The sequence below is a fragment of the Diceros bicornis genome, chromosome 13 (assembly GCF_020826845.1).
Source record: "Diceros bicornis minor isolate mBicDic1 chromosome 13, mDicBic1.mat.cur, whole genome shotgun sequence".
Classification (NCBI taxonomy): domain Eukaryota; kingdom Metazoa; phylum Chordata; class Mammalia; order Perissodactyla; family Rhinocerotidae; genus Diceros; species Diceros bicornis.
In genome coordinates, this window is record NC_080752.1 from 5,103,705 (window position 1) to 5,130,079 (window position 26,375).

The 26,375-nt window shown below is 37.5% G+C and overlaps 1 protein-coding gene across 10 annotated transcripts in view; it reads right to left on the bottom strand.

The window, feature by feature from the left end:
* The window catches only part of FOXJ3 (forkhead box J3), a 158,654-nt gene that overhangs the window by 87,903 nt on the left and 44,376 nt on the right, over positions 1-26,375 (bottom strand). For 9 of the 10 annotated variants that reach the window (XR_009221800.1, XM_058552087.1, XM_058552084.1 and 6 more), the window contains exons 3-4: positions 21,232-21,556; positions 5,175-5,249 (exon numbers count right to left, since the gene is read on the bottom strand). Coding sequence is in view for 9 of the 10 variants with exons in the window: in XM_058552087.1 (XP_058408070.1) it covers positions 5,175-5,249; positions 21,232-21,556 (400 nt within the window). In the remaining variant the exon portion in view is untranslated. Of the gene's footprint in view, positions 1-5,174; positions 5,250-21,231; positions 21,669-26,375 lie in introns of all 10 variants that reach the window. The other variant, XM_058552089.1, reaches the window with a different exon arrangement.

Genomic DNA, 26,375 nt, shown 5'->3' on the forward strand with positions numbered 1-26,375 from the left:
TTGAGCATGGTGTCAAAACTACTAGAATTATACACCAAAGTGTGAATTTTACTGTATATAATTTTTTGAAAATTAATTTGGGGGCAAAATATTTTTTTTTTTAAGTAGTTTAGATCTGGAAAAGGAAAAAAGAGGCCAACAACAAAATGTTATCTCCCACCCCTAAGACGAGAACAGAGAATACTGCATGTGCAAATAAAAAGGAGCTCTAACTAAACTGCTTTGACTAACAGGGTATTGTCAGGGCTCTACGCCAGCACTTCTTTCTGTTTCTGCAGCATTCTCTCTTTGAATCAGACTCTCGTCTCTTATCTAACTCAATCTTTCAAACCCTCTCTGAATGCCTATGCTTACTCTGGGCTTCCTAACCTTGGTTTGTCTAACGGACTATCTCACATCCATAACCCACCTTTGCCTTAACATGCACTCAGGCACTGATCCATCAGGTCAGTACTTATGTTAATTCCCTTAATTCCCAACGCTGTTCTGACTGGTCCCTGACTCTGACTGGTCCCTCAACTAAATTTGATCATGTCTTCTTTTCATCCTTCACTGGGGTTCTTCTTACCTACCGTGAGTTAAAACTATGAAGCTTAGTAATTTCATCTACCCCTGAAGTGCTTCAGAATTGGCAAACTCTAAAGCCTCCCTTGGGAACACTAACGGGGTTTTTTTCACTCCAATAAATATGATGTCGTTATTTTTGTCCAACCAAACTCTTACTTATTTTTAAATTCTATTTCCTGCTTGGTTTTATACAGACACAGATAAGAGGGCAATTTCTTCCTCACAAAAATCATGCACCTACTTTAAGACTAGTATTAAAATTACACTCATCTGCCTTCTTCAGGGTACATACCTATGATTCCCACAACACTGTTTATCATTTAATGTTCTATCTTACGTTCTCTCAAACCTGTCCAGTTTTTACACATCTTTTTACAAATAAAGTGACCAAAACAGGATACCAACAAATAATAGACAACTTACAAATAAATACAACACAATACTAACGTGGCCAAAAAAGAATACCCTTTGAAAAAAAGAGATTAATCAACTATGTTATGGTCCCTTAAACAGTGACAGAGGACAGGAATAGAAGAAAATCACAATCTCAGAACTTCCAAAAGTTAATTCTCTTGCAGTGAGTTTGTTGTTTCCTCACACACCAGGAGACCCCAATCTTCATAGCCATTGAGTCTTTACAACCTCCCCATCTCCAGGCAAGGAAAGCTTTTAAAAAAAAAAAAAAGGCTCTTTCCTAATCTTTTATTTCCTTTAAAGTCAAAGCATCATTTTTCTGAGCTGGAGAAGCAGGAAGAAGGTTGAGCAAAGATAAAGCTGGAAAGCAAAGAAAGAGAACTCTATATTTTTCAAAACTAAATTTAGCTGATAGAACTTGTTTTTCCATAATGTGAGCAAAATATTTACCTTCCTTTAAGATAATTAAGTGGCATGTGAATTGCAAAATTAGACGACTTTTACCAAAAAAATGAGATCAAAAAAACAGACAAAAATACAGAAAATAAAGCTAATGAGAAGAGAGGAGATAGAAGACAGGAATTAAAAAATGGAGATAGACTGCAGGGTGCAGAAACAGAGTTGTATATCAAGGGAAAAGAAAATAGAAATCTGTCCCCAAAAAATTAGCAGAGTGATGGATGCAAAATATAATTTCATTTTGTTTGTGTTTCATTTTAAAGAAAGCAATAATGTAGCTGTTTGAAATTAGTTTCAGGGAACAGAGGAAAATGGATTTCAGACTATCAACAATACATGGAAGGGTACCAAATATTAAGGGCTTTTATGACAAAGTCTTCTAGAAAATGAAGGACTGAGTCAGGAATAAATAGCCATATAAAAACATCTGTAATTCAACAATACTCTTCAAGTTTAAGCCTGCCTTTATATCTCTCTGGTAATACACTGAACAGGAAGCTACACCATGAAAATATGGGAAGATGCTGCTGTATGAGCTACTTCTACCTCCACCTCTTGGACCTGTCTGGGTCATGGCAGCAACTAGCAAAATCCTAAGGAGTTAAAGTCCACCCCATACCCAAGACCAAAAACTACTCCCACCCCACCTTGGCTCAATGGTTTTCTCCCACTGTGGTGAGGGTGGTTTTGGAAAAGCTCCTCAAATGCCAGGAAACACTGTAATACAAAAAGAAAAAACAATTCATAAGTACCAAAACTTAACTAACATTTTGGCCTCCCTCTCAAGGAAGATAGGTATAGTAGAAAAAGCACTAGTCTAGGAACCAGAAAACCAAATGTATTCTGCTTGTTCAGCATTCATTCTAAGATGTTTGCTCTATTCCAGGTGACTTGTGGGGGAGGAGAACAAACACTCTCTTTCTGCTAAGCGTTGTTAAACTAGTAGAATATAAGCTAGAAGCTGCTGATGGCCATCTTTGCCACTAATTGGGCTGAAAATGAAGCCATCAGAGAAGCTAGCAGAACTAAGGGATGTCAAGAGACATTCCTGGTGACACAATTTAAGAACCAGGATCCAGCTTTTCCTGCAGATAGTTTCTCCCTAAAGTTGGTCTGTAATGGGTTTCTGTGACTTGCAAGTAAGTCTAGCCAATACACTTGGGTTCTAATTCCACACCAGACCTGGGCAAGTCATTCGTCATTTATCAGTCTTAGCTTCCCCTTCTATAAAATAGGCTAGATCCAAGGTTTTCAAAATCTTTTTTAAGCAATGGAACTTTATTTTTAAACAAAAATCTTATTTTGATACAAAAATTTTTAAAAATGACTTTATTCATATAAATGTATTTTATAAGATCTGATTTACATTTACTTCTGACCAAAATCAGTAACAATGGGTATTTAAATCTCACCTTAAGACTGAAAATAAAAATGACTATTAATATAAAAGTACTTTATCAGATCAAATGTATAATATGTACTATTATGGCCAAAATCAATGAGAAAAATGATGTGTTTTGATGAAAACAAAATGTTAAAATTGGAGACTAATGGTAAAAATTGAAAGCTTTTATCAACTTCTCAGGAATCAATTTATTTCTGTATTTTGTTTTGGGTGCACATTAGTAAGACAATCCTAATTCAAAAAGAATAGTTGCAAAGAGTAACATATGTTTTCCACATGTGCCTTACCCCATGATACTATTTAATTAAAGGTGAAGAAAAGGTTTAAGTTCTGCACAAAAGAAAACTTGACAGCACAAGGTTTTTTAAATAGGTCTCCAACTGGTTAAAAGTTAGTACATAATAGTTCAGCACTGATGTGTGGGGTTTTTTAAATGATTTAAACCTCATTAAAAAGTTAAATCTGAACCAAATTACAGATTCCAATTAGTACCTTCACAGAACTCTAACAAAACAGATAATCTCTAAACTCTTCTAAGAACATTTTCAGTCAGATTCTTAGACACTCACTGCCCATAGGAAATTATATACCGACTGCCCATAGGATTTTGACTAATATCAAAAGTTATAATTCCTTTTTTTATAAGCCTGCTGTAAAGAAAAGAAAAATTTCACCAATTCCTATTCACGACCTTGGAGAATTATGAACATAGACAAATGATAAATTGGGTCAAATAAGAAGACTATTATAACAATCTATTCAATCTTATTGAGAACCAACTTGATGACGCAGATCATAGAAGGTGCTATAAAACATTCATTATTTAAGAGTGCCTGCTTTACAACAGAAATGAGTACGTCTCCATCGCTAACCTCAAGAAGTTAACCACAGAGCATACAATACATTCATTCAGTAAGAGTGTCTCCTCAGTGCCACCAGCCACTGTGCAAGCAACTGGGGCTAAAAAGTGAACAATATATACATGATCCCTACCCTCATAAGTTTAGACTTTAACCTAAGGGCAGTAGATAACCAATGAATATTTTAAACAAACAGAACATATAATCAGGTTAACATTTTTGAAAGATGGCTGGCTACTATGTGAAAGTTACTAGAAACTGGAGGTAGTACACCCAAGGATACAGAGACCAGTTAGGAGGTACTACAGTGATGACAAAGTAACAGGAACTCAAAAGAGGGAACAACAAACTCAGCTGAAGTATGTGGAAACAAAAAAAGCTTCAGAGAAGTAATGCTGCAACTCAATCTTAAAAGACAAGGAGTAGGCCAGACAAGTAAAGGAAAGGAGTTTGTGCAATAAGAGAAGACCATATGAAAGGCATGTTTGGGAAATTTCAAGTAGTTCCTCACAGTGGGTCTTGAATGAGATGAATCATAGCTAGAAAGGCAGACGAAGGAAAAGATAGTAAAGCATATTTTATAACAAAGAAATATCTCAGGACACGAGGGAGTACTTTTATAAGCAGGGTGACCGGCTTTATGACCAGGTTTACATTTTAGAAAGATTTTTCCAGGGACAGTTAGCGTAAAGAAGACAACAAGAAGCCTAACCATCCAAATAAGAACACATGCTTGCCAACAGATACACTGTCTCAAAGTCCTAATCTAATGATTTATTCTGACAACCAAATATGGTCCAAGCAAGTACTCTGAGCTTTAGAAACTAAGCAACTAATATCAAGTTCAGGCCACACTGCTGTTGACATGGCTATTAAAATGAAAACAGGGAAGTCTCTGTAGATAAAATACTAAAAAATGTAATGGCGGCAGAAGATAAATGAAATGAAGAGGAAAAAACAGCAACTAAGAAAACAGGGAAATAGAAAAAATTTTATTTTAGGGTAAGAATTACCTCCATTTGTTGTCAATAGCGCACAGCTCCACCTCTTATATGTAATAATAAACAAATTGTGGTTTCTGACATGCAGTTCAAAAGCCAAATTTAATTTAATATACAACATGTAAGAAAATAACCAAACAAAAACCAGATTAGAAACAGCCAACTATAACAGAAGACCAGCTCTACACTAACTAGCTTCTCACTGCTTAAAAAGAAAGCTCTCCCTGTCTAGCTGGTCCTTGAAGTATACCAACTAAAATGGGGGTGGGGTGGAATGGGGGGGTAGGGTAGGTGGGGTGAAGGAGGACTTATTATTTCAAAAAGGTTCCTGATCAATGAACTAGACAAGTTCCTAAATGTTCTCATTCCAATTCTTTTTCTTTATATAAAAGATATAACTCAGATTCAAACACGAAAACAGATATAATGAAGAATCCAATTATTTTATCTTAAGAAAATGAATCCTACCTTTCCAGGGTCATCCTTGGATCGAGGCACTTTAAGGAAACATTTGTTCAGTGACAGATTATGTCGTATGGAATTCTGAAATTAAAAAAGTAAGAAAAGCCATCGAGTCATTGGAATCCAAAAAACAAAACCCTCCTTTAAAAACAGAATCAGAAAACTAAATATCTCTATGCACTGGAATACAATTATAAATGAAATGAATAAGCTTTTAAAATGAGCTTCAAATTTAAACCTTTCTGATTTTCAAATTATGAATGCTGCAAAGGGAAGCAGTTATTAGAAAAGATAGTTTCTAGGAGAAGTTACAAAACTCCAAATAATGGAATATATGTCCCATTTTAAATGTTCATTAAGACCTTTTTCCTGGCTGAGGAAGATTTGCCCTGAGCTAACATCTGTTGCCAACCTTCTTTGTTTTTTCACTTGAGGGAGATTCACCCTGAGCAAACATCTGTGCCAATCTTCCTCTATTTTGTATGTGGGTCATCGCCTCAGCATGGCCGAGGAGTGGTGTACATCCATGCCTTGGAACTGAACCTGGGCTGCTGAAGCAGAGTGCACGGAACCTAATGACTAAGCCACGGGGCTGGCCCCTATTAAAATCTTTTCATGACGTAGGAAGATGCCTATAGTTAATGTTAAATATTAGATGTCAAATATAGAATTGTATACATATTATGACTTTAATTGTGATATGTATTTACTAACTAATTTATTTATTCTTGGGGAAAAGCCAGAATGCAAAATGCTAAGAGTTGTTCTACATGGAATTATAGGTGATGGTTATTTTCCTCTTCACTCTTCCTCAATGTTCAAATGATCTACAAGGCTCATGTATTATCACTTTTTAATGAGTTAAAATAATTTTTAAACAAAAAAAACTCCACTGCTCCGTTCCAAGAGCATACAGAAATCAATCAGCTTCTCACTACAATCTGTAAGAAAGAAAACTACATGGGAAGACACTGGATACAGAAGGCTGGAAAGAACATTCAGGTTCCTTGATGTAGCCCAAAAGAATAACCAACTTGGATGGCAAAAAAATATACTTGGAGAATCTGTGAAACAGGAAATCTTTTCATGAATAAGTAGGACTTTGGCACAATTTTTACAGAAAATACCCAAAGGCCATTTCTCCTTAATGGAATGCTCCAAAATCCATCCCATAATTTTGTTTGTTTCAAAATGGCCAGGTATTTGGTGGAGAGAGGCTCCAGTTGCATTTAGCCACTACTTAGAATTTGGGGGGGGGTCATTTTTGGGCATAATGTCTATTTTATGTTTTAATATAAAATTCAGAACTCTAACAACAATGCTTACAGTGTAACTTCCCTCTCGTGGGGCAATACTGGGATTAAAGAAGTTTTTTAAAAAAGACCACAGAATATAAATCTAAGCCTATCTTGTTAGAAAACATCGATTTAAAACTTATGAATGGGAGTCCACCTCTGCCTGGGATGTAAATGGCTACAAAGAAGATGACCCCTCCCAAACAATGAGAAAACAATGGGTAAGCCAAAACAAAAATCATACTTATTTTTGACCTGCATCAGAAAGCAGAGGTTGCAAGGCAGCCCAAGAAACGAAATTCCTAAGCCCATTCAAGCAGAAAGGGGGCAAACTGTCTCACCTTTTGGCCGAGTATGGGAGAAAGAGGTGACCACCATCCATGTATCCCAGAAGTTATCTAAAATTTGAAAGGCCAAGCATGGGCTAATGCATCAGTTTAGAGTAAAAAGTGCCCCAGACACGAGAAGTTCCCACTCACTCTCAAGCTCTTCTCCATGGGCCTTCACCATATACTCACAAGAAAGACTGGAGGTACGAAAGGAGACAAAGGAAAGTCTCCTTTGTGGCAGAGGCAAGAAGGAGGTAATTGACAGCTGCAGTGGGAGACAAAGCCCCATCACCTTCTACAGATCTTACAAAGCAAAAACTTAAGTGTGAAGTAGGGGCAGCAAAAGCTCTCACCCATAGGGCTCGGGCAAAGATTGCTTCTGAGGGAAGAATGGAAGCAAAGTCCTTCTACCTCTAGGGAAGGATAGGAAACCATTTCCCAGGACACAGGCAAAGATCTACTGCTGATGGAGTAACAGTACAAGCAAAATCCTTTCACGTCTGGGACAAGTGGAAACTACCATGGGCCCAGGATCCTATGCCAAGATACCATGCCCAAGGTCAAGGTCAGCTACAACTAAGGGAAGGGCAAGAAACTCCCACTCAAAAGCAACTACAGATACAAGGCCAGTCTGGCTGAGGGAAATAAACACTGAAGAAGCCCCACCACCCAAGTCCAAGGGCCTTAGTAAGACACAGGCTAGATCAAGACAACACTGAAAACCCCCAGCCCCTAACACAAGAACAGCATTGAACAATAAGCATTAACAGCCTACTGAGAAAGGAGGGACAGGAGCATGGAGAGAGACCCCCATCTGTAGCAAAGCGGGCAGAGACAACTAAAATCTAAACAAAAAGCTGGAAAACTGAGAAAACCATACAGCACCCAAGCCTCCCACTCCAAACACAAGGTAAAAGGAGCCTAATGCTAGTGGAATGTAAAGTCTATGGTATACTGAAGGTAAAGATACCCAAGCCTCCCACTCCAAGCACAAGGTAAAAGGAGCCTACTGCTAATGGAATGTAAAGTCTGTGGTATACTGAAGGTAAAGATACCAACAACAAAACCCAAATCCAGCTCAACCACTGACAGACTGATTCAACTCCTCACACAAATGGCCTGGGAAAAAAGATGCTTGTCCATTTACAGATATAAATACTATTTACCTCAATCTCTACCATTCTTCTACACATGTATCTGGCACTCAGTCAAAAACTGCAAGACATATATAAAATCCAGGAAAAAAACCCACCTTCAAGAGAGAAAGTAATCAACAAAACCCAACTGAGAGATGACTCAGGTGTCAGAACTATCAGACAAGAACTTTAAAATAACTATGACTAATAAGTTCAAGGAACAAGTAGAAAAAAGGGGACGACTTGCATAAAGAGATGGGAAATTTGGGCCAGCCCTGTGGCTTGGCGGTTAAGTGTGCGCGCTCCGCTGCTGGCGGCCCGGGTTCGGATCCCAGGTGCTCACTGACGCACCACTTCTCCGGCCATGCTGAGGCCACGTCCCACATACAGCAATTAGAAGGATGTGCAACTATGACATACAACTATCTACTGGGGCTTTGGGGAAAAATAAATAAATAAATAAAATTAAAAAAAAAAAAAGAAATGAGAAATTTCAACACAGATGTGGAAACCATAAGAGTCAAATGTAAATGACAGAAATAAAAAACACGATCAAAGATAAAAATTTCCCAGATGGGCTCATCAGTAGACTGGACACAACTAGGGAAAAGCTCAGATATATTGAGGATAGATCAAAAGAAATTATCCGAACTGACACACAAACAAATGCACACACGTGCACAAATACTAAAAAAAAAAAAAAAAAAAAACCAGATCATCAAAGAACTGTGGAACAATACATGTCATCCGAGTCGCAGAAAGAGAAGAGAAAAAGAATGGGGTGGAAGAAAAATTTGAAGAAGTAACAGCCAAGAATCTTTCAAAATTAATGCAAGGCATCAAATCACATATGCAAGAATTTCAGAGAACACCAAGCAGAATAAATTAAAAATCTACACACCTATATTCACTATAATCAAAATGCTGAAAATCAAAATGAAGAGAACATCTTGAAGATACCAAGAGAAAAAAAGAAAGATTATGTACACAGGAATAAAGATAAGAATCATAGCAGACGTCTCAGAAACAATGCAAGTTAGAACACAACAAGAGCGACATCTTTAAAACACTAAAAGAAAAAAAAACTGTCAATTCTATATGTAGTGAAAATATCTCTCAAAAATGAAGGCAAGGAGTGACATCAGCATCATGGCAGAGTGAGCTTTGCCCCGTAGAGTCTCCCCGCTAAGACACAAGAAAAAGGACATTCATATACCAACAGAGGACATTCACACAACACAATTACAATGGACACCACAGAAATACAAAGGAATATAAGGGAATACTATGAAAAACTATACACCAACAAATTGGACAATCTAGAAGAAATGGATAAATTCTTAGACTCATATAACCTCCCAAAACTGAATCAAGAAGAAATAGAGAATCTGAATAGACCAATCACAAATACAGAGATTGAAACAGTAATCAAAAACCTACCAAAAAATAAAAGTCCAAGACCAGATGGCTTCTTTGCAGAATTTTACCAAACATTTAAAGAAGATTTAATACCTATCCTTTTCAAACTATTCCAAAAATAGAGGAAGACAGAACTCTCCCTAACACATTCTACAAGGCAAACAACACCCTGATACCAAAGCCAGACAAGGACAATACAAAGAAGGAAAACTACAGGCCAATATCACTGATGAACACAGATGCAAAAATCCTCAACAAAATATTGACAAACCAAATACAGCAACACATCACAAAGACCATACACCAGATCAAGTGGGATTTATATCAGGGAGACAGGGATGGTTGAACATCTGCAAATCAACCAATGTGATACACCACATTAAGAAAATGAGGAATAAAAATCACATGATCATCTCAACAGATGCAGAGAAGGCATTTGACAAGATACAACATCCATTCATGATAAAAACTCTCAACATTTTTCAACATAATAAAAGGCCATATATGACAAACCCACAGCCAACATTATACACAACAGGGAAAAACTGAAAGCCATTCCTCTGAGAACAGGAATAAGACAAGGGTGCCCACTCTCACCACTCTTATTGAACATAGTACTCGAGGTTTTAGCCAGAGCAATTAGGCAAGAAAAAGGAATAAAAGGAATCCAAATAGGCAATGAAGAAGTGAAACTCTCGCTGTTTGCAGACGACATGATTTTATATATACACAACCCTAAAGAATCCACTGGAAAACTATTAGAAATAATCAACAACTACAGCAAAGTTGGAGGGTACAAAATCAACTTACAAAAATCAGTTGCATTTCTATACTCTAATAACGAACTAACAGAAAGCAAACTCAAGAAGACAATCCCATTTACAATTACAACAAAAAGAATAAAATATCTAGTAACATATTTAACCAAGGAGGTGAAAGACCTATACAATGAAAACTATAAGACATTATTGAAAGAAATTGATGATGACATAAAGAAATGGAGAGATATTCCATGCACATGGATCGGAAGAATAAACACAGTTAAAACGTCCATACTACTGAAAGCAATCTATAGATTCAACGCAGTCCCAATCAGAATCCCAACGACATTCTTCACAGAAATAGAACAAAGAATACTAAAATTCATATGGGGCAACAAAAGACCCCGAATAGCTAAAGCAATACTGAGAAAAAAGAACAAAGTTGGAGGCATCACAATACCTGACTTCAAAATGCACTACAAAGCTATAATAATTAAAACAGCATGGTACTGGTACAAAAACAGACACACAGATCCACGGAACAAGAACTGAAAGCCCAGAAATAAAACCACACATCTACAGACAGCTCATCTCCAACAAAGGAGGTAAGAACATACAATGGAGAAAGGAAAGTCTCTTAAATAAATTGTGCTGGGAAAACTGGACAGGCACATGCAAAAAAATGAAAGTAGACCATCTGCTTTCGCCATACACAAAAATCAACTCGAAATGGATGAAAGACTTGAGAAAGTAAGACCTTAAACTATAAAACTCCTGGAAGAAAATATAGGCAGTACACTCTTCAACACTGGTCATAAAGGGATCTTTTCAAGTTCCACGTCTACACGGACAAGGGAAACAAAAGAAAAAATAAACAAGTGGGGCTTCATTAGACTAAAGAGCTTTTGCAAGGCAAATGAAACCAGAATCAAAATGAAAAGATAACCCACCAGCTGGGAGAAAGTATTTGCAAAGCATATATCTGACAAGGGGTTAATCTCCATAATATATAAAGAACTCACACAACTGAACAACCAAAAAAACAAACATCCTGATCAAAAAATGGGCAGAGGAAATGAACACACACTTCTCCAAAGAAGATATACAGATGGCCAATAGGCAGATGAAAAGATGTTCAACATTACTAATCACCAGGGAAATGCAAATGAAAACAACATGAAGATATCACCTTACACCCTTGAGAATGGCTATAATCACCAAGACAAAAAATAACAAACGTTGGAGAGGTTGTGGAGAAAAGGGAACTCTCATTCACTGCTGGTGGGAATGCAAAATGGTGCAGCCTCTACGGAAAACAGTATGGAGATTCCTCAAAAAATTAAAAATAGAAATACTTTATGATCCCGCTATGCCACGACTAGGTATCTATCCAAAGAACCTGAAATCAACAACCCAAAGAGGCTTATGCACCCCTATGTAAATTGCAGCATTATTCACTACAGCCAAGAAGTGGAAGCAACCTAAGTGTTCCTTGACTGATGATTGGATAAAGAAGATGTGGTATATATATACAACGGAATACTAGTCAGCCATAAAAAAGGACAAAATTGTTCCATTTACAACAACATGGATGGACCAGGAGGGTATTATGTTAAGCGAAATAAGCCAGAGGGAGAAAGACAAACACCACATGATTTCAAACTCATACGTGGAAGATAAGCTAACACATGGACAGAACAGTTTGGTGGTTACCAGGGGGAAACGGGTTGGGGGGTGGCCACAAGGGGTGAAGGGACGCATTTACATGGTGACTGACAAACAATAATGTACAACTAAAAGTTCACAATGTTATAAACTGTTATGACATCAATAAAAAAATAAAAAATAAAGAATGAAGGCACAATAAAGACTTCCAGACAAACAAAAGCTGAAAGCATTCATTTCTTCTAACGCCAGTTGGCTGGAAATTTCATAAAGAAGTTCTTCAGGCAGAAGTTGGATACTAAATGAAAACTTGGATCTACAAAAAGAAATGAAGAGTTTCAGAAATTGTAAAAATGAAAGTAAATTTAAGAAGACACTTTTTCTTATTTATAATGTCTTTAAAAGATAACTAACTAAAGCAAATTCAACAATTTACTATGAGGTTTATAACATGTAAAAGTAAAATGTCACAAAGGATGGGTCAGAGGAATTAGAAGCATATAGTATACGGTTTACAAAGTTCTTATATTATGTGAATGGTAAACCCTAGAGCAATCACTAAAACAAAATTTAGGAAGAAGTATAACCAATAAAATAATAGTGGAGATAAAATGGAATCATAAAAAACGCTCAGTCCAAAGCTAAAAGAAGACAAGAAAAAGAAAGAACCAACCAGACAAACTGGAGTTCATCCACCTATCTTAAAAGTGTAAGATGGGAAAAAAACAAAATCAAGATGGTCATATTTTCTAAATGGCTTCAGGGAAAGAATACATCTCTGCTTGGGTCTTCCTCCTCTACAAAAAGCTTAAAAGTTGGAAATCTTCAAGGTTCAGCCTTATGTCCTTTTTTTATTTCTACATTTGCTGCCTAGGCAATCTGACCTACTGCCATGGCTTCAGTGACTATCTGTGACACTGAAATCTATCTAGATCTCTAAACTAGACCTTTCTCCTGAGTTCCTCACATATATTTTCATCAATCTACTAGACATCTCCAGAAACAACTCAAACGCAACATATTTAAAACTAAACTTTATCTCTGTGATTTTCTTCCAGTTTTCCCTCCTCAATTTAAAGACAGTTATTCACATAACCGTTCCAATCAGAAACCTGTAAGACATCCTTAACTTGTCTCTCCTCTTCACCATCTAAAACAAATCTGTCACCACATCTCATTAAGCCTACCTTTGATCTACTTGCTTTATTCCATCTCTTCTGTCACTATCTCAGTCTAGGACACCAGTCTCACCAAAACTAGAAGAATAGCTTCCTAACTGGTGTCCACCCTCCACCTTCCTCTCTTTGTCCCTCTTCCACCATTCTCCACCCTGCAGGCAATTATCTCTTCACAAGGCAAATTTGATGTTACTCCTTCACTTAAAACCTTTCAATGACTTCCCATTGCACTTAGGATAAAATCCAAAATCCTTAAGCAAGCCTCCAAGGGCTCTTCATGATCCGACCCTACTGACCTTGCTGTCTATATTCGTCCCCTCCAATGTTTTTTCTCACCTCTAGGCTTCCATTTGTTGCTCCCTCTGCAAAGGTAACTGCCCCCAGTCTTTCTCCATCCCCTTCACCTGAGTCTACACAACTTTCAATTCATTCTTGGTTTAAACGTCAGTTCTTTAGGGAAGTCCTTTCTGACTTTCATAGATTAGGTTAGGTCTCACTGTAATAAACTCCCTCATCACATCTGCAATTATTCATTTAATGGTCTTTCACCTCCATACTGTATTCTTTTTTTTTCTTTTCTTTTTTTTAAGAACAAACTTCTTTTTTTATAATTATTTATTTTTTTATTTTTTCACCCAGAGCCCCAGTAGATAGTTGTATGTCATAGCTGCACATCCTTCTAGTTGCTGTATGTGGGATGTGGCCTCAGCATGGCCGGAGAAGCGGTGCGTCGGTGCGCGCCCGGGATCCGAACCTGGGCCGCCAGCAGCAGAGCGCACACACTTAACCGCTAAGCCACGGGGCCAGCCCCATACTGTATTCTATACCAAAATTTAAGTAAGCTCCAAGAGGGCAGAGACTATGCCTATCAACTGAGAACCTAGATACAATGCTTTTCATATGGTAATCTCAAATCTGTTTTAAAAAATACCAACAGCATATTTAGAAAGTAAAAACAGCCACAGAGAAACAAGAGCCAGGACATGCCCCGTGGCACAGCGGTTAAGTGCGCGCGCCCCACGGCTGGCGGCCTGGGTTCGGATCCTGGGCGTGCACCGACGCACCACTTGTCAGGCCATGCTGTGGCGGCGTCCCATATGAAGAAGATGGGTACAGATGTTAGCTCAGGGCCAGTCTTCCTCAGCAAAAAGAGGAGGACTGGCATGGATGTTAGCTCAGCGCTTATCTTCCTCACAAAAAAAAAAAGAAAGAAAAAAAAGAAGAGAGATTACTTCAGAACTCACAACTTAGGCAGACCCTACCTCTAATAACCTCAAGAAAAGACAGTAGAGAGGTAGAGATAATTAGGGTAGGTCCAGGTTAACCTGGAGAAAAATGTCCCAGGTTAAATAACTGATCAAAGCATACTGCTTGGCCTTGAAAACTCCAGCCCCAAAGTAGTTTCTCAAAAGTACAGTCTACTTCCACTAGAATCACGAGAGGTGAATTTTAATGCAGATTCCTAGGCTCCACCAAAGATGACTAAAATTCAAAATCTCTGGAGTTGTGACCCAGGAATCTAAATTTTAAAAGCAGTCTAAGTGATTTTTATTTTAAACTTAAGTTTAAACTGGCACCTCTGAGGGCCGGCCCCGTGGCTTAACAGTCGGGTGCGTGCGCTCCGCTACTGGAGACCCGGGTTCAGATCCCAGGCGCACACTGACGCGCCACTTCTACGGCCATGCTAAGGCCGCGTACAGCAACTGGAAGGATGTGCAGCTATGACATACAACTATCTACTGGGGCTTTGGGGGAAAAAATAAATAAATAAAATTGTAATTAATTAATTAATAAAATTTTAAAAAAATAAACTGGCACCTCTGAATCAAATCAACCACCACGTTTCTACCTGTATCTCTCTTCTCCAACTGTGAGAGCCCTGGTTCCCCAAAACCATCAATGTATGTACTCATTTGTTCTATCCTACCATGCACATAAAATAGTTTCAGAATTGCTCCCATCTCCTTTTCTAGGGTTTACTGGAGGTAGAGACTGCCTCTAGCAAAATACCACTACCAAAGACAAATCTACTAACTAAAGTTCATGATTTCTTTGCAATTCTTTTCGACCTTAGTATGTATCCCATGAAGGTATACAGTCAGAATGCTCTTTTCAAAAGTTTCTTGCATTGTTTTTTCGGTATGATTATGTTATCCATTTGATATTATGTAAGGCTCATTTGTTTCTGCTTACATTCAGTTTTAAGGTTTCCTTTTTCCATCATTTTTTATTTTCTATTTATTTATTTATTTTTGAATGTTTGAAACACTTACATGGTTCAAAACTATATAAAAAAAGGTATACTCGAAAGTCTATTCTCTCCTATATCCCTTCCACCTCAGTTCCATCCATCCCTTACTGCTAACTATTTATTACATTTCTAGTTAATTATTCCCAAATTTCTTTTTACAACCATAAGTAAATACATAATATATTATTTCTTTTTTCCCCCACATAAATAGTAGCATAATACACCCCCACATACACATACCACTCTCTTGTATTTTTCTTTTTATTACCCTAAACTCCAGTAACTTTATAGGTTTTTTCTTTAGTAAGGTGAATAGCACAAATTTTAAATTCCTTTTCCTCTAGTTCATATTACAAAATCATCCAATTACAGAAAATTCAAAGGTGTTTTTTAAACCTTATGGAATATTCAAAGAGTTATTTTTAATACGTAATATCCCTTCAATGCCCTGGCACAAAAAGAAAGGGAGTTTTACCTAAATATTAAAATTCTATTTGAATGCTTTTAAGTGACCATGGCAATATTTTCTCTTCTGGGTGACTTTAGTTGGTTCTACATTTCTGGAAAGCTGGTTGACAATTGCTTTAGGATCTTTCTTCCACCCTCTCTTCAACCAATAAAAGCTAACTTCACAAGTTCTAAATGACCTCCCAGGGGGGTGGCCGGTGGCGCAAGCAGTTAAGTGCGCGCGCTCCACTGCAGCGGCGCGGGGTTCGCAGGTTCAGATCCCGGGCACGCACCGATGCACCGCTTGGCAAGCCATGCTGCGGTGGCATCCCATACAAAGTGGAGGAAGATGGGCATGGATGTTAGCCCAGGGCCAGTCTTCCTCAGCAAAAAGAGGAGGATTGGCAGATGTTAGCTCAGGGCTGATCTTCCTCACAGAAAAAATTTTAAAAAAATAATAAATAAATAAATGACCTCCTATGTTCCCCTAACCCATCTCCTCCAAACCTGAAGAAGAAATAGTGAGCAGCTGATTGTAGAAGTGTGTTAAAACAAACCTAAGGACAGTGAATGGGAAGTAAAACATGAAAACAGAGACAGGACCTGAGTAAAGGAGAAGACAAACCAGCTTCTATTTGTCTCCATTTGAAATGCTCAAAATATTTTTATGTTTACAAAATAAAATTAAAAGTGATCATGGCAAGTTCTAGGCATCTAATACTGGGTGGAAGAAACTTTTTAAAAGAATAATTATGAAACAGCAATCCCTGGAAACATTAAAGGTCTGCCTAAAGCAATAGATTGGACCAGATAATCTCTCTGGTGTATCTTTTAGTTCTAAATTCTAAGACCAACATCATCCTTCTCCATCTATTCCCATCTCTCCCTTTCCACCTCTCTTTCTTCTTTATATCTAAATCATGTATCTTCCTGTTGAAACTGTATCACTACTTCTAAACCAGTTTCGACTATGACACGCTGGTCAGCAGCAAGAAATTCAGCAGACTGGATTTGGCACTTTCAGGTGAACTTACACTTCAGCAGAAGCTGAGGTCAGACAGGCAAATGAGGTACATAATCGAACTTTATACACTATTCCCTATCAAATTTGGACCACACTCCTCAGCTTGGCATTCCTATATTCATGGGATCTCTACATTCTGGCTCTATCCCAACTTTCACTGCTCTCTACTAAGAAACACTATAACCAACTGTTTCCTAAGAGCTATTAAAACCACCTCTCCAAAGCTTATTCTTCAAAATACAGCTCAATTCCACCTCCTCAATAGTTTCCTAATGATTCTCCCTTCCTTGTACTCTCACAGCACTTAGTCTTTGTGCTACTCACTTTAGAACCTCATCACAATTCCCATAAGCTCCTCTAAACTCTCACAGCACTTATTAATTGCACCCTTTATTTAACCCTTTTTAATAGGCCACATATACATTGGATATTTTTATAGCTGAGACATAGCAGGTATGCCCAATTAGTCAACTCTTCTTAGCACAGCACTCTATACTTCTCTATTACACAGCTTTTTACATAGCATCATAATCATTTGTTTATATGTATCCCCCTCATCCAATAAAGAATATAAGCTTCCCTAGGGGGCCCTGTGTTAAGTTTCTTAGTAGTGCCAAAGGCTAACATACTGCTCACAAGAATATATAGTAAATAAATCCTTTCAAATTAGTGAATGAAAGACTAAATTAGCTGAAAACAAGAGAACATGATCTAGACCAGAGACTGAAAGTTAGTCGTCCATAGGCTGATCTAGCCAACAGACTTAAGTTTGGCCTGCACAATATTTAAGAAAATTGGAATTAGTTAACAACATTTAGAAATTGGGAAATTGCACACAAAATCCAGATTTCTGACTTTTCTTAGGGGGAAAAAATTGTTAAGATCTGCCATATGCCCTAAAAGGCAAAAAGTGACTAGAGCACAGTTGCTTCCTTTACATTCGACATGCACTCTTCAGTTAGGCACCTTCTTTGCTTTACTTGTTTATGTCACCTCTCTGGCCCTTGCAGGTATGTAGGTTTACAATCAATGATATAGACCCATGAATTTCTGGCAGACTTTCTAAGCCACTTATTCAAATTTGGGGCATTTCTAATCCCTAGCCACCATGTTTCTCCAATGCTAAACAGGTTTATTAAAATCTCCTAGCCTTCTCTCATTCCAAATCTTGACAAAAGGAGTCTACTGAACAGTAGTGCCCAGTGGTAAAGCCAGAAAACACAGTTTAGATGGATCACTAATACTTGATTAGAATGATGGTTTTTGGTTCATAGGTCAAATTTTATTATGTATTTCTTCCAGTGAAATATTCTATTAGAGTGGACTCTTATTCAAAGTATACTGTTAACAATCACTTCTCATACTAAGTCAGCCAGTTAAGAGAGAGTTTATCTTGGCAAATTAAATTCAATAAATATTTATGCAGTGCTTGCAAAATTACAGGCTCTGTGGAATGGTTAAGACACGAGCTTTGAAATCTCCAAATCTACCAAGTCTGGTACCAAATCTGGGCTCCATTCTTTAGCTAAAAAACTCTTGAAAGTTACTTCTTTAAGCCTCCGTTTTCTTATTTTTAAAATCTGGAGAATAACAGTACTTATTTCACAAGACTGTAGCATGGCTTAAGGAGACAACGATATAAGGCACTTTAGTATATAGTACCTAGCACACAGAAAATAATAAAAGCAGCTATCATTTGAGTATTTGAGTACAGAAACAAAAACTACAAACTTCCTAGCTACCAAAAGGATCAGAGACAAATAAAAGTATTACTTTATAGTAATGCAAAAAAAACAAAAAACAAAAACTAACAAAACAAGATCTCTGAGCAAAAGTCTTTAAGTTCTATAACAGTGTTATTAATAAAGCATATGGAGACACAAAAGAGAGTAATCCTATAGGGGGTAGAGAGGTAACGTATGAGCTGAAATAATAAACAGGATAATGCCAACAGGAAAAAGGTCAAAACAGAGAAAGTCCAAAGACAAGTAAGAGAAAAACAAAAGCAAAAAAGAAATTGAAGTGTTTCTTCCCAGGGACAGTTAGTAGGCTGGAATAGGCAGAAGAAGAAAAAGTACATGAGAGGGAACTAGCAAAAACAAAAGCTAGGAAAGAAGGCTGGGATCAGGATTCAGGCTTTCAAATCGCATTATTGAGGCTTACTAAATGGAAGCACCAAGCTAGGGCATGGAATAGAGGAAAAGATACAAAAAAAATCCCTTCCCTAAGAAACTTGATTATCTGGCATGGTGCACATCATTGGTGCACAATAAATCAGTAAATGTCCTTAATAAATCTAGTCAAACGGAAAAGAGAAAGGTGTTGAAACAGAAAGGTTTAAGAGAAATAAGAGTTGACCACTACCTGATGGCAGACCTAAAACTCTATAAACCCTCTTCCTCCACGTGCACTCACACATACACACATCCCTCATAGCACACAACTGGCTAATTCCTATACAAGAATACGAACATAACATGTGCAGACACAAATAAGTTCAATTATTTGTTGTATAACATAAACTAGGGAGGTAACTAATTTGATGGCACATCACTTAGATAAGGAACTAGGGCTTCTTATTTCTTATGTTTTTTTGGTGAGGAAGATTGGCCCTGAGCTAACATCTGTTGCCAGTCTTCTTCCGTTTTTGCTTGAGGAAGACTGTTGCTGAGCTAACATCTGTACCAAACTTCCTCTATTTTGTACGTGGATTGCCACCACAGCATGGCTGACGAGCAGCTTGTAGGTCCATGCCCAGGATCCAAACCCATGAACCCCAGGCCACCGAAGCGGAGCGTGCAAACTGAACTACTATGCCACCAGGCCAGGCCCAATTTTTGTTTTTTGGTTTTTTTTTTTTTTTTTTTTTTTTTTGGTGAGGAAGATTGGCCCTGAGCTAACATCTGTGCCAATCTTCCTCCACTTTGTATGTACAATGCCACCACAGCATGGCTTGATGAGCAGAGCATAGGTCCACACCTGGGATCCAAATCAGCAAACTACAGGCCGCTGAGGCAGAGCATGTGAACTTAACCACTATGCAACTGGGCCGGCCCCACTAGGCGTTCTTAAAAAAGTGGCTGATTCTAGGGCTGGGGCAGGGAAGGTACAAAATGAGCCTGGACCATCTTCTGGTGCCAGAAAGTTAAAAAGTGCTAAACAAACAAAAGAACGGGGCCACATCAAAAGGGTACAGGAGCAAACTGCAAGAGCTCCCAATGGCCAAAGCTTCAACAATTTGAGTGACAAATAACAACAGCACAAAGAATAAAATAAATATCCAGGAGTGCATACTATTACAAATAAATGACTGAATAAATGATTGAATAAATGATTGAATGAATGAATAAATAAATAAATAAATAAATAAATAAATAAAAGGAGACGAAGGGATAAGTCTTCCTTACAAAAAAATCTCAATTAATAAATATAGAAGGAATGAAGAAAAAGAGAAAATCACCACTAGAAAACAATAAACCCTGCTACAGTTATGCTCTACCAATGAATGCTAAAATTAATAAGCAAAAGTTTAAGAAGAAACAGGGTACTTGTATGCCCTCAAAGTATCTCCCCAAAACATTTTATAATTTACAAAGCAATACATAGTATTTTTATAGTGGAGAAACCTGGCAAATATCACCTTAACCAAAGAACCAAGGTTAATATTACCAACAATAAGACATACTGACATCAAGTACCCCTGATATGATATACAGAGAAGGGCACATCACCTCTGCATTATTCTTCCCCAAAATGCACTACCTCAACCTAATCATGAAAAAACATTAGACATATCCAAAGTGAGGAACATTCTACAAAATACCTGACAAGTCCTCTTCAAAAGTGTCAAGGTCATAAAAGACAAGAAAAGATTGAGGAACTGTTACAGACTGGAGGAGACTAAGGAGACATGACAATTAAATGCAATGTGGGATCCTAGATTGGATCCTGAATTGGATTCTGGAACATAAAAAGAAAAACTGATGAAATCTAAATTAAGTCTATAATTTACTTAGTAGTTAACAGTATTGTTTAGTCAAAAGTATTGCACCAACATTAATTTCTTAGTTTTCATAATTGTGTTATGGTTATACAACATGTTAACATAGAGGAAGTGATTGAAGGACATATGGGAACCCTTTGTACTATTTATGTGACTCTTCTATAAATCTAAAATTCTTTCAAATTAGAGTTAAAAAAAAATCTTGGATGATAAAAACAGTACTACTTGCAATACTATGCTGTTTTTTAACCTTAGACTCACTATCAATTTACCTGAACTGTGGGTATTGTTTTCCAGTGAATGCTACGTTATCTCTGCTGTTACTTTATGCTATGTTAGTCTTATAATATAATAAAGCTCTAGCAAACTAATATTCTACCAAAAATATTCACCTAATTAAAAATACTTGATTTCCTTTTCTGACATCCTAAAAAACTACTAGTAATCAGAATTTCATCTTTAATTATATAAGCCTCCACAAAGCTTTATCTTCAATAGAAGCCAACATTGTTATTGCTTACAGCATAAAAATAATAATTTAAATAAAATCCTTACCTTCCAACCACTGCCAGCCTCTCTATAATATGGGAAGTTATCACAAATCCACTGGTAAATCTCACTTAGAGTCATTTTCTTTTTGGGTGAGCTATTAATTGCAAATGTAATGAGGCTGGCATAACTGTATGGAGGTTTCCCATCTTTGTGCTGTTGGACTTCTTCCTGGTCCAGGGTTGTATTTGGGTCAAGGAGTGCACTCTTCTTGGAAATTCCTGTTCCATGTGCATTTTGAGTAGCATCAGATTTTTGGATGGCTGCTCTCATCGTGAGCTGTGGTAACCAGTCCATAGATGTTAAGCTGCTCTCCAGTTCAGATGTCATCCTGAAGGTAAATAGACTCCTTAGTCAATATCAAGGAAAGAACCCCTGCTTCTGAAAATATCCAATATTCACAAATCTAGGAGTTCCAAAGTGAGGGAAAGCCTGAGTTAAATCTGGAGGAAAAAGATTGAGTATGTTAATGATCAAACCAAATATTTAAGAGATCAACATTTCCAATCTTTTTTCTTAATTTTTTCCTCTCCAAAACACAACAAATTCGGTTTTAAAATGTTTAAAACACAGAACAATACATACACACAAAGTGATTCTGACGCCAATCTTACTAAAAAAGACCGTCTGTCACTTTAAATAGGGCAATAGGATCACTGTATCCTTTACTCCCCAACACCACAGGCCCTTTAAAAACTTAAGACTGTACATCTGGCCTTTCTTTTACAAAAATTTTAGGGGAGTATACAAACAAAAGAATCCCAAAAGTAAAGTGGAGGCAAGAGGTCAGAGAAGTAACTGAAAAACAGGCACAGGAATTTGCATGGAGGAAAGAAGGTAGAGTTGAGCAGGTGGACGGTAGGAAGAGTAAAGCAGGGTAGACAAGAATAGCAAGGAGACAAGCTAGCTGGGGGAATTGACCGAAAAGAGGAATGCAAACTCAAGGACACTGATGAACAACAGAAAAGGAGGATAGGCAGTACCAGGCAGTTAAAAAAAAAAAAAAAAGTCAAGGAACAAGTTTAAGAAAACTAAAGATCTGGGAGTGTAGGATACAAGAGATTCAATCACATAAATGGACAGCAAGAAAAGCATTAAAAGCTTGAGGACAGGCTTACACAAACATCCAGTGATATGGATTCTGTAATGTATTTCTCTCCAAGGCTGAAAAATTCAGACCATTACCACCCAAAGAAAAAAAGAAAAACAAAATCTGCCAGGTTAACACGTATTCTGAAGAAGGGAGGAAGCTTCTCTAAGAATTGAAGATAAAAATATAAAAATAAAGCTTGACTCTTCATACTGGAATTGCTAGCTTTCAGCAGAGGGTACAAACCTTTCTATCCTGGGATCAAAGAAGCCTGACAATAAAGTAGAGAAGAATGAAAGACTTCTAAATGATATCAAAATAAAGCAAGAAAAAGAAAACAAAATAAGAAATTTAAAGTACCTCAGTCGAAAGAAAAAATCTGTGGTTAAGAAAATCCTATACAGGCCCCTCATCCCAAATGACTGCAGGCAAAAAGTAACCTGCAGTATGTGCTCAGGATCTGAATTTCTGGGAGGCAATAAAGAAATGACAAAGAAAACAGGCTCTTGAGACAGGCAGACCAGAGTTCAAGTACTGATTCTACCAGTTACTAGTTATGGGACTATGAAAATGTTAACTAATCTCTCTAACCTTCAGCTTTCTCATCTGTACAATGAAACAACAGTAGTACCTACACTTAAAATATTACTTTGGAATGAAATGTGATAACATATACACAGAAGAAACATTCAATAGTGTTAGTTAATAATATTACTCTAGGAGTATCTTGGGAGGGTACCAATGTACTATAAAGTAAACCAGATTAAGCAATAGCAATTATAAATCACGAGAGAGCCATGAGGATTCTGTCTGTATTGCCAGTGGAATCCTATTATCTTGTTTTTCATATATTTTAATCCACAGTTTTACCTTTCTCATTTTCTCAAATTCCATCCATCTCTATTGTATGCATTCCTCTGAAACCTGACCTTTAAATTCCTCTATACAGCACCTTCAGAGATCTAAAAAAACCTTACCATCCTGCTCTACAATCTCAGCCAGAAATGCTTGTTCCCAGCACAAAATAAATTATAGGAACTTGTGGAATAAGGAGACAAGATAATTTAGAGATCACAGAATATCAAAAGAGCAGGCAAAGTACCCTAGAGATTAGAGACTAATCTCTTCAATCTAAAGATGAAAATTCAGGTCTACTGAAGTTAAAGACTTGCCCAAATTCACATAGGTAGTTAACAGTAGAAATAAAATCAGAGCCCAGATCTTCTCATGCCCAATCCAGTAGTTTTTCTCCCATACCTCATCTGTAAAATGAGCATCGTAATAGTACCTACCTCACTGATGTAAAGTATTTAAAACAGTGACCGGCAAATAGTAAGTATTCAATAAATGTTAGCCATTGGTGGTGGTGGTGATAATAATAGTAGTTGCTGTTATTACTATTCACATTTCATTCTATAAACATTGGCTATTATTATACCATATTGTCATCCTATTTGCCTCAACTAAGTCTCCACTGAGTAGCTTTATTTTGTTCAAATTCCCAAAGCAGCCAGTCACACATTTTCAAACTTAATATAAAAGCATGTTCCAAATTGGAATATAATTGATATTGCAGATGCCCCCTATTGAGAACCATCTTTAACTTCTGTTTTCCTTCCACCGGTGCCACTAATTGAGACTTTATCAGAGTCTCAGTAATATAAACATACAATAAGTAGGTACTTAATACGCATTATAGCATTTAGCAAGAATTTATAATTACACGTGTACATGGCTATGCTAGAGTGAGATGTTACACACACACACACACACACACACACACACACACACACAGAGGAAGTATAATAAAATTCCTGTCCTCCAGGAACCTGTAGTCCAATTAGAAAAGTGAAACACAAGAAAAAGCTGAAAAAGAGTGCAAGGCTGAGTTCTGGGTGCTCTAATGGTTCAGAAAAGAAAAGAAAGAAGATGGACTGCAGCCTTGAGAGGTAGAGAAGAACAAACTTCAGCTAAGACTTGAAGAAAGTCAAGATCTAAACGGACTGGAAAGAAAATGTTCCCTAGTCATCAAAGGTATCATGAGTGAGAATTATTCCACTGTGTGCTTATTTTCATCAGTTCTGCTAGAGCAGATTTAAAGTACACCATAAAATATCTCTCAAGTTTAAGCTCTAAAAAAGTGGGGCTTCTGTTTTGTTTGCAATTTATTAAATTTTATATATTCTTAGTCATTGCAGTGGTTCTCCATTAAGCACTAAAAACAGAAAAAAACGGGGCCAGTGGTTAAGTGCGCACGCTCCGCTACTGGCGGCCCGGGTTCGGATCCCAGGCGCGCACCGACACATCGCTTCTCCAGCCACGCTGAGGCCGCGTCCCACATACAGCAACTAGAAGGATGTGCAACTCTGACATACAACTATCTACTGGGGCTTTGGGGAAAAAAAAGGAAGAGGATTGGCAATAGATGTTAGCTCAGAGCCGGTCTTCCTCAGCAAAAAGAGGAGGATTAGCAGGGATGTTAGCTCAGGGCTGAACTTTCGCACAAAAAAAAAAAAAAAGAACAGAAAAAAACGACCATTAGATGCAACTAGATTATCAGTAACTTGAGAAAGAAATCTCTTAGTGAAATGGTGATGACAGAAGTCTACTTGTATAAGAGAAGAGATGGTGGTCAATTTAAAAACAGCATGGGAGGCTCTGAGGAATCTGGTTATGGAAATCCAGTTAAGAAATGTCAGGCCCTCATTACCTCACCTCATACCAAAAGCTTCTTAGCTGGCCTTCTAGACTCTGATTTCTCACCACTCCTCCCTGCTAATCACCTCCAGAGTCCACACATAGACTCCAAGAGAAATCTGTCAGCATTGTTTTCATGTCATTGTGCCCCAAAACTTTCAATGGTTCCCTTTCTCCTAAATACTAAATCTAAACTTCTCATTTTCAACTACTTTAGCTTTTATTTTTTATTAATCTTTCTCTAAATTCCTAGAGCAATTATAACCTCAGTTTGGCATTTACCATGCTGTTTCATATGAATAATTAACTGCATCATATGTCTAAGCTTTCCTCCTCCCTCCCTCTTCCCTCACCTCCTCACTGAGGATAGTGACCATATACTAGTACTTCAGATGCTACCTAACACCATGCCAGGTACACATTATCTGAAAAATAACATAGTATTTGGATAAGAAATAAGTCTTCCTTTCGAGAATGTCTTTTCCTTCTTACTCTGCCTAGCTAACTTCTACTTTTTCTTCAAGACTCAGACCAAACATCTCCCCCTCCAGAAAGCCTGGGCAATCCACTCCTCCCATCTTCCGAATCCTAAACTGAACTGGATCCTGCTCCCAGACTAGAATATAAATACCTCTATCACAGGACTTGTACAGAATTAACTAACTTTATCTATCTCTCTCCCATGAGACCATGAGCTCCTTGGAAGAAAGAATTTGCTTATTCTTTTCTGTCTCCGCAGTGCCTAGGAATATAGTAGGTAAAGGGTCAATAAATGGTGGTTAAACGATTGAAATAGTGACTATCCAATGAAGGTGTGGGTATGCTCCTCCACAAACAAGTGAGACCACACAAGTTTAAAAGCTAAAAGGAGGAGGTGAAAGAAAAGAAGCTTCAATACCATGAGGTAAAGATAATCACAGGATTGAAGTCCTTTATGAATTAGAAAAAAGTATGACTTAGAGAAGAGATTGACAAGCAGCACTACACAGGAACAGAGACAGTTCTACTGAAATAGCAAAGCAAAATGCGAAGATGGAAGCAAACATAAAAAGATAATGTTATTTGTGGGAGAAAGCAAGGCATGGAGAACTTATGTCTGAAGTTCTTAAATCTATGATGGTTATATGTCGCTTAAAAGAAGTCTCATGAGGAATTCTTCCTGCATAAAATGAAAAGGTAAAGAGCATCAAGATATAACAACTCAATACTAAGTCACAACACGGCAGGAGGAGAGGGAGGTTCTTATCCTACTTTATAAAACACTGCTACTGATATGATCTCAAATATGCTTTTGCACATTGCTTGGCCTGCCTCTGCAACTTCCCTAACTCCCATGGAGTAGCCAAAGCTTACTCAGAAAGTT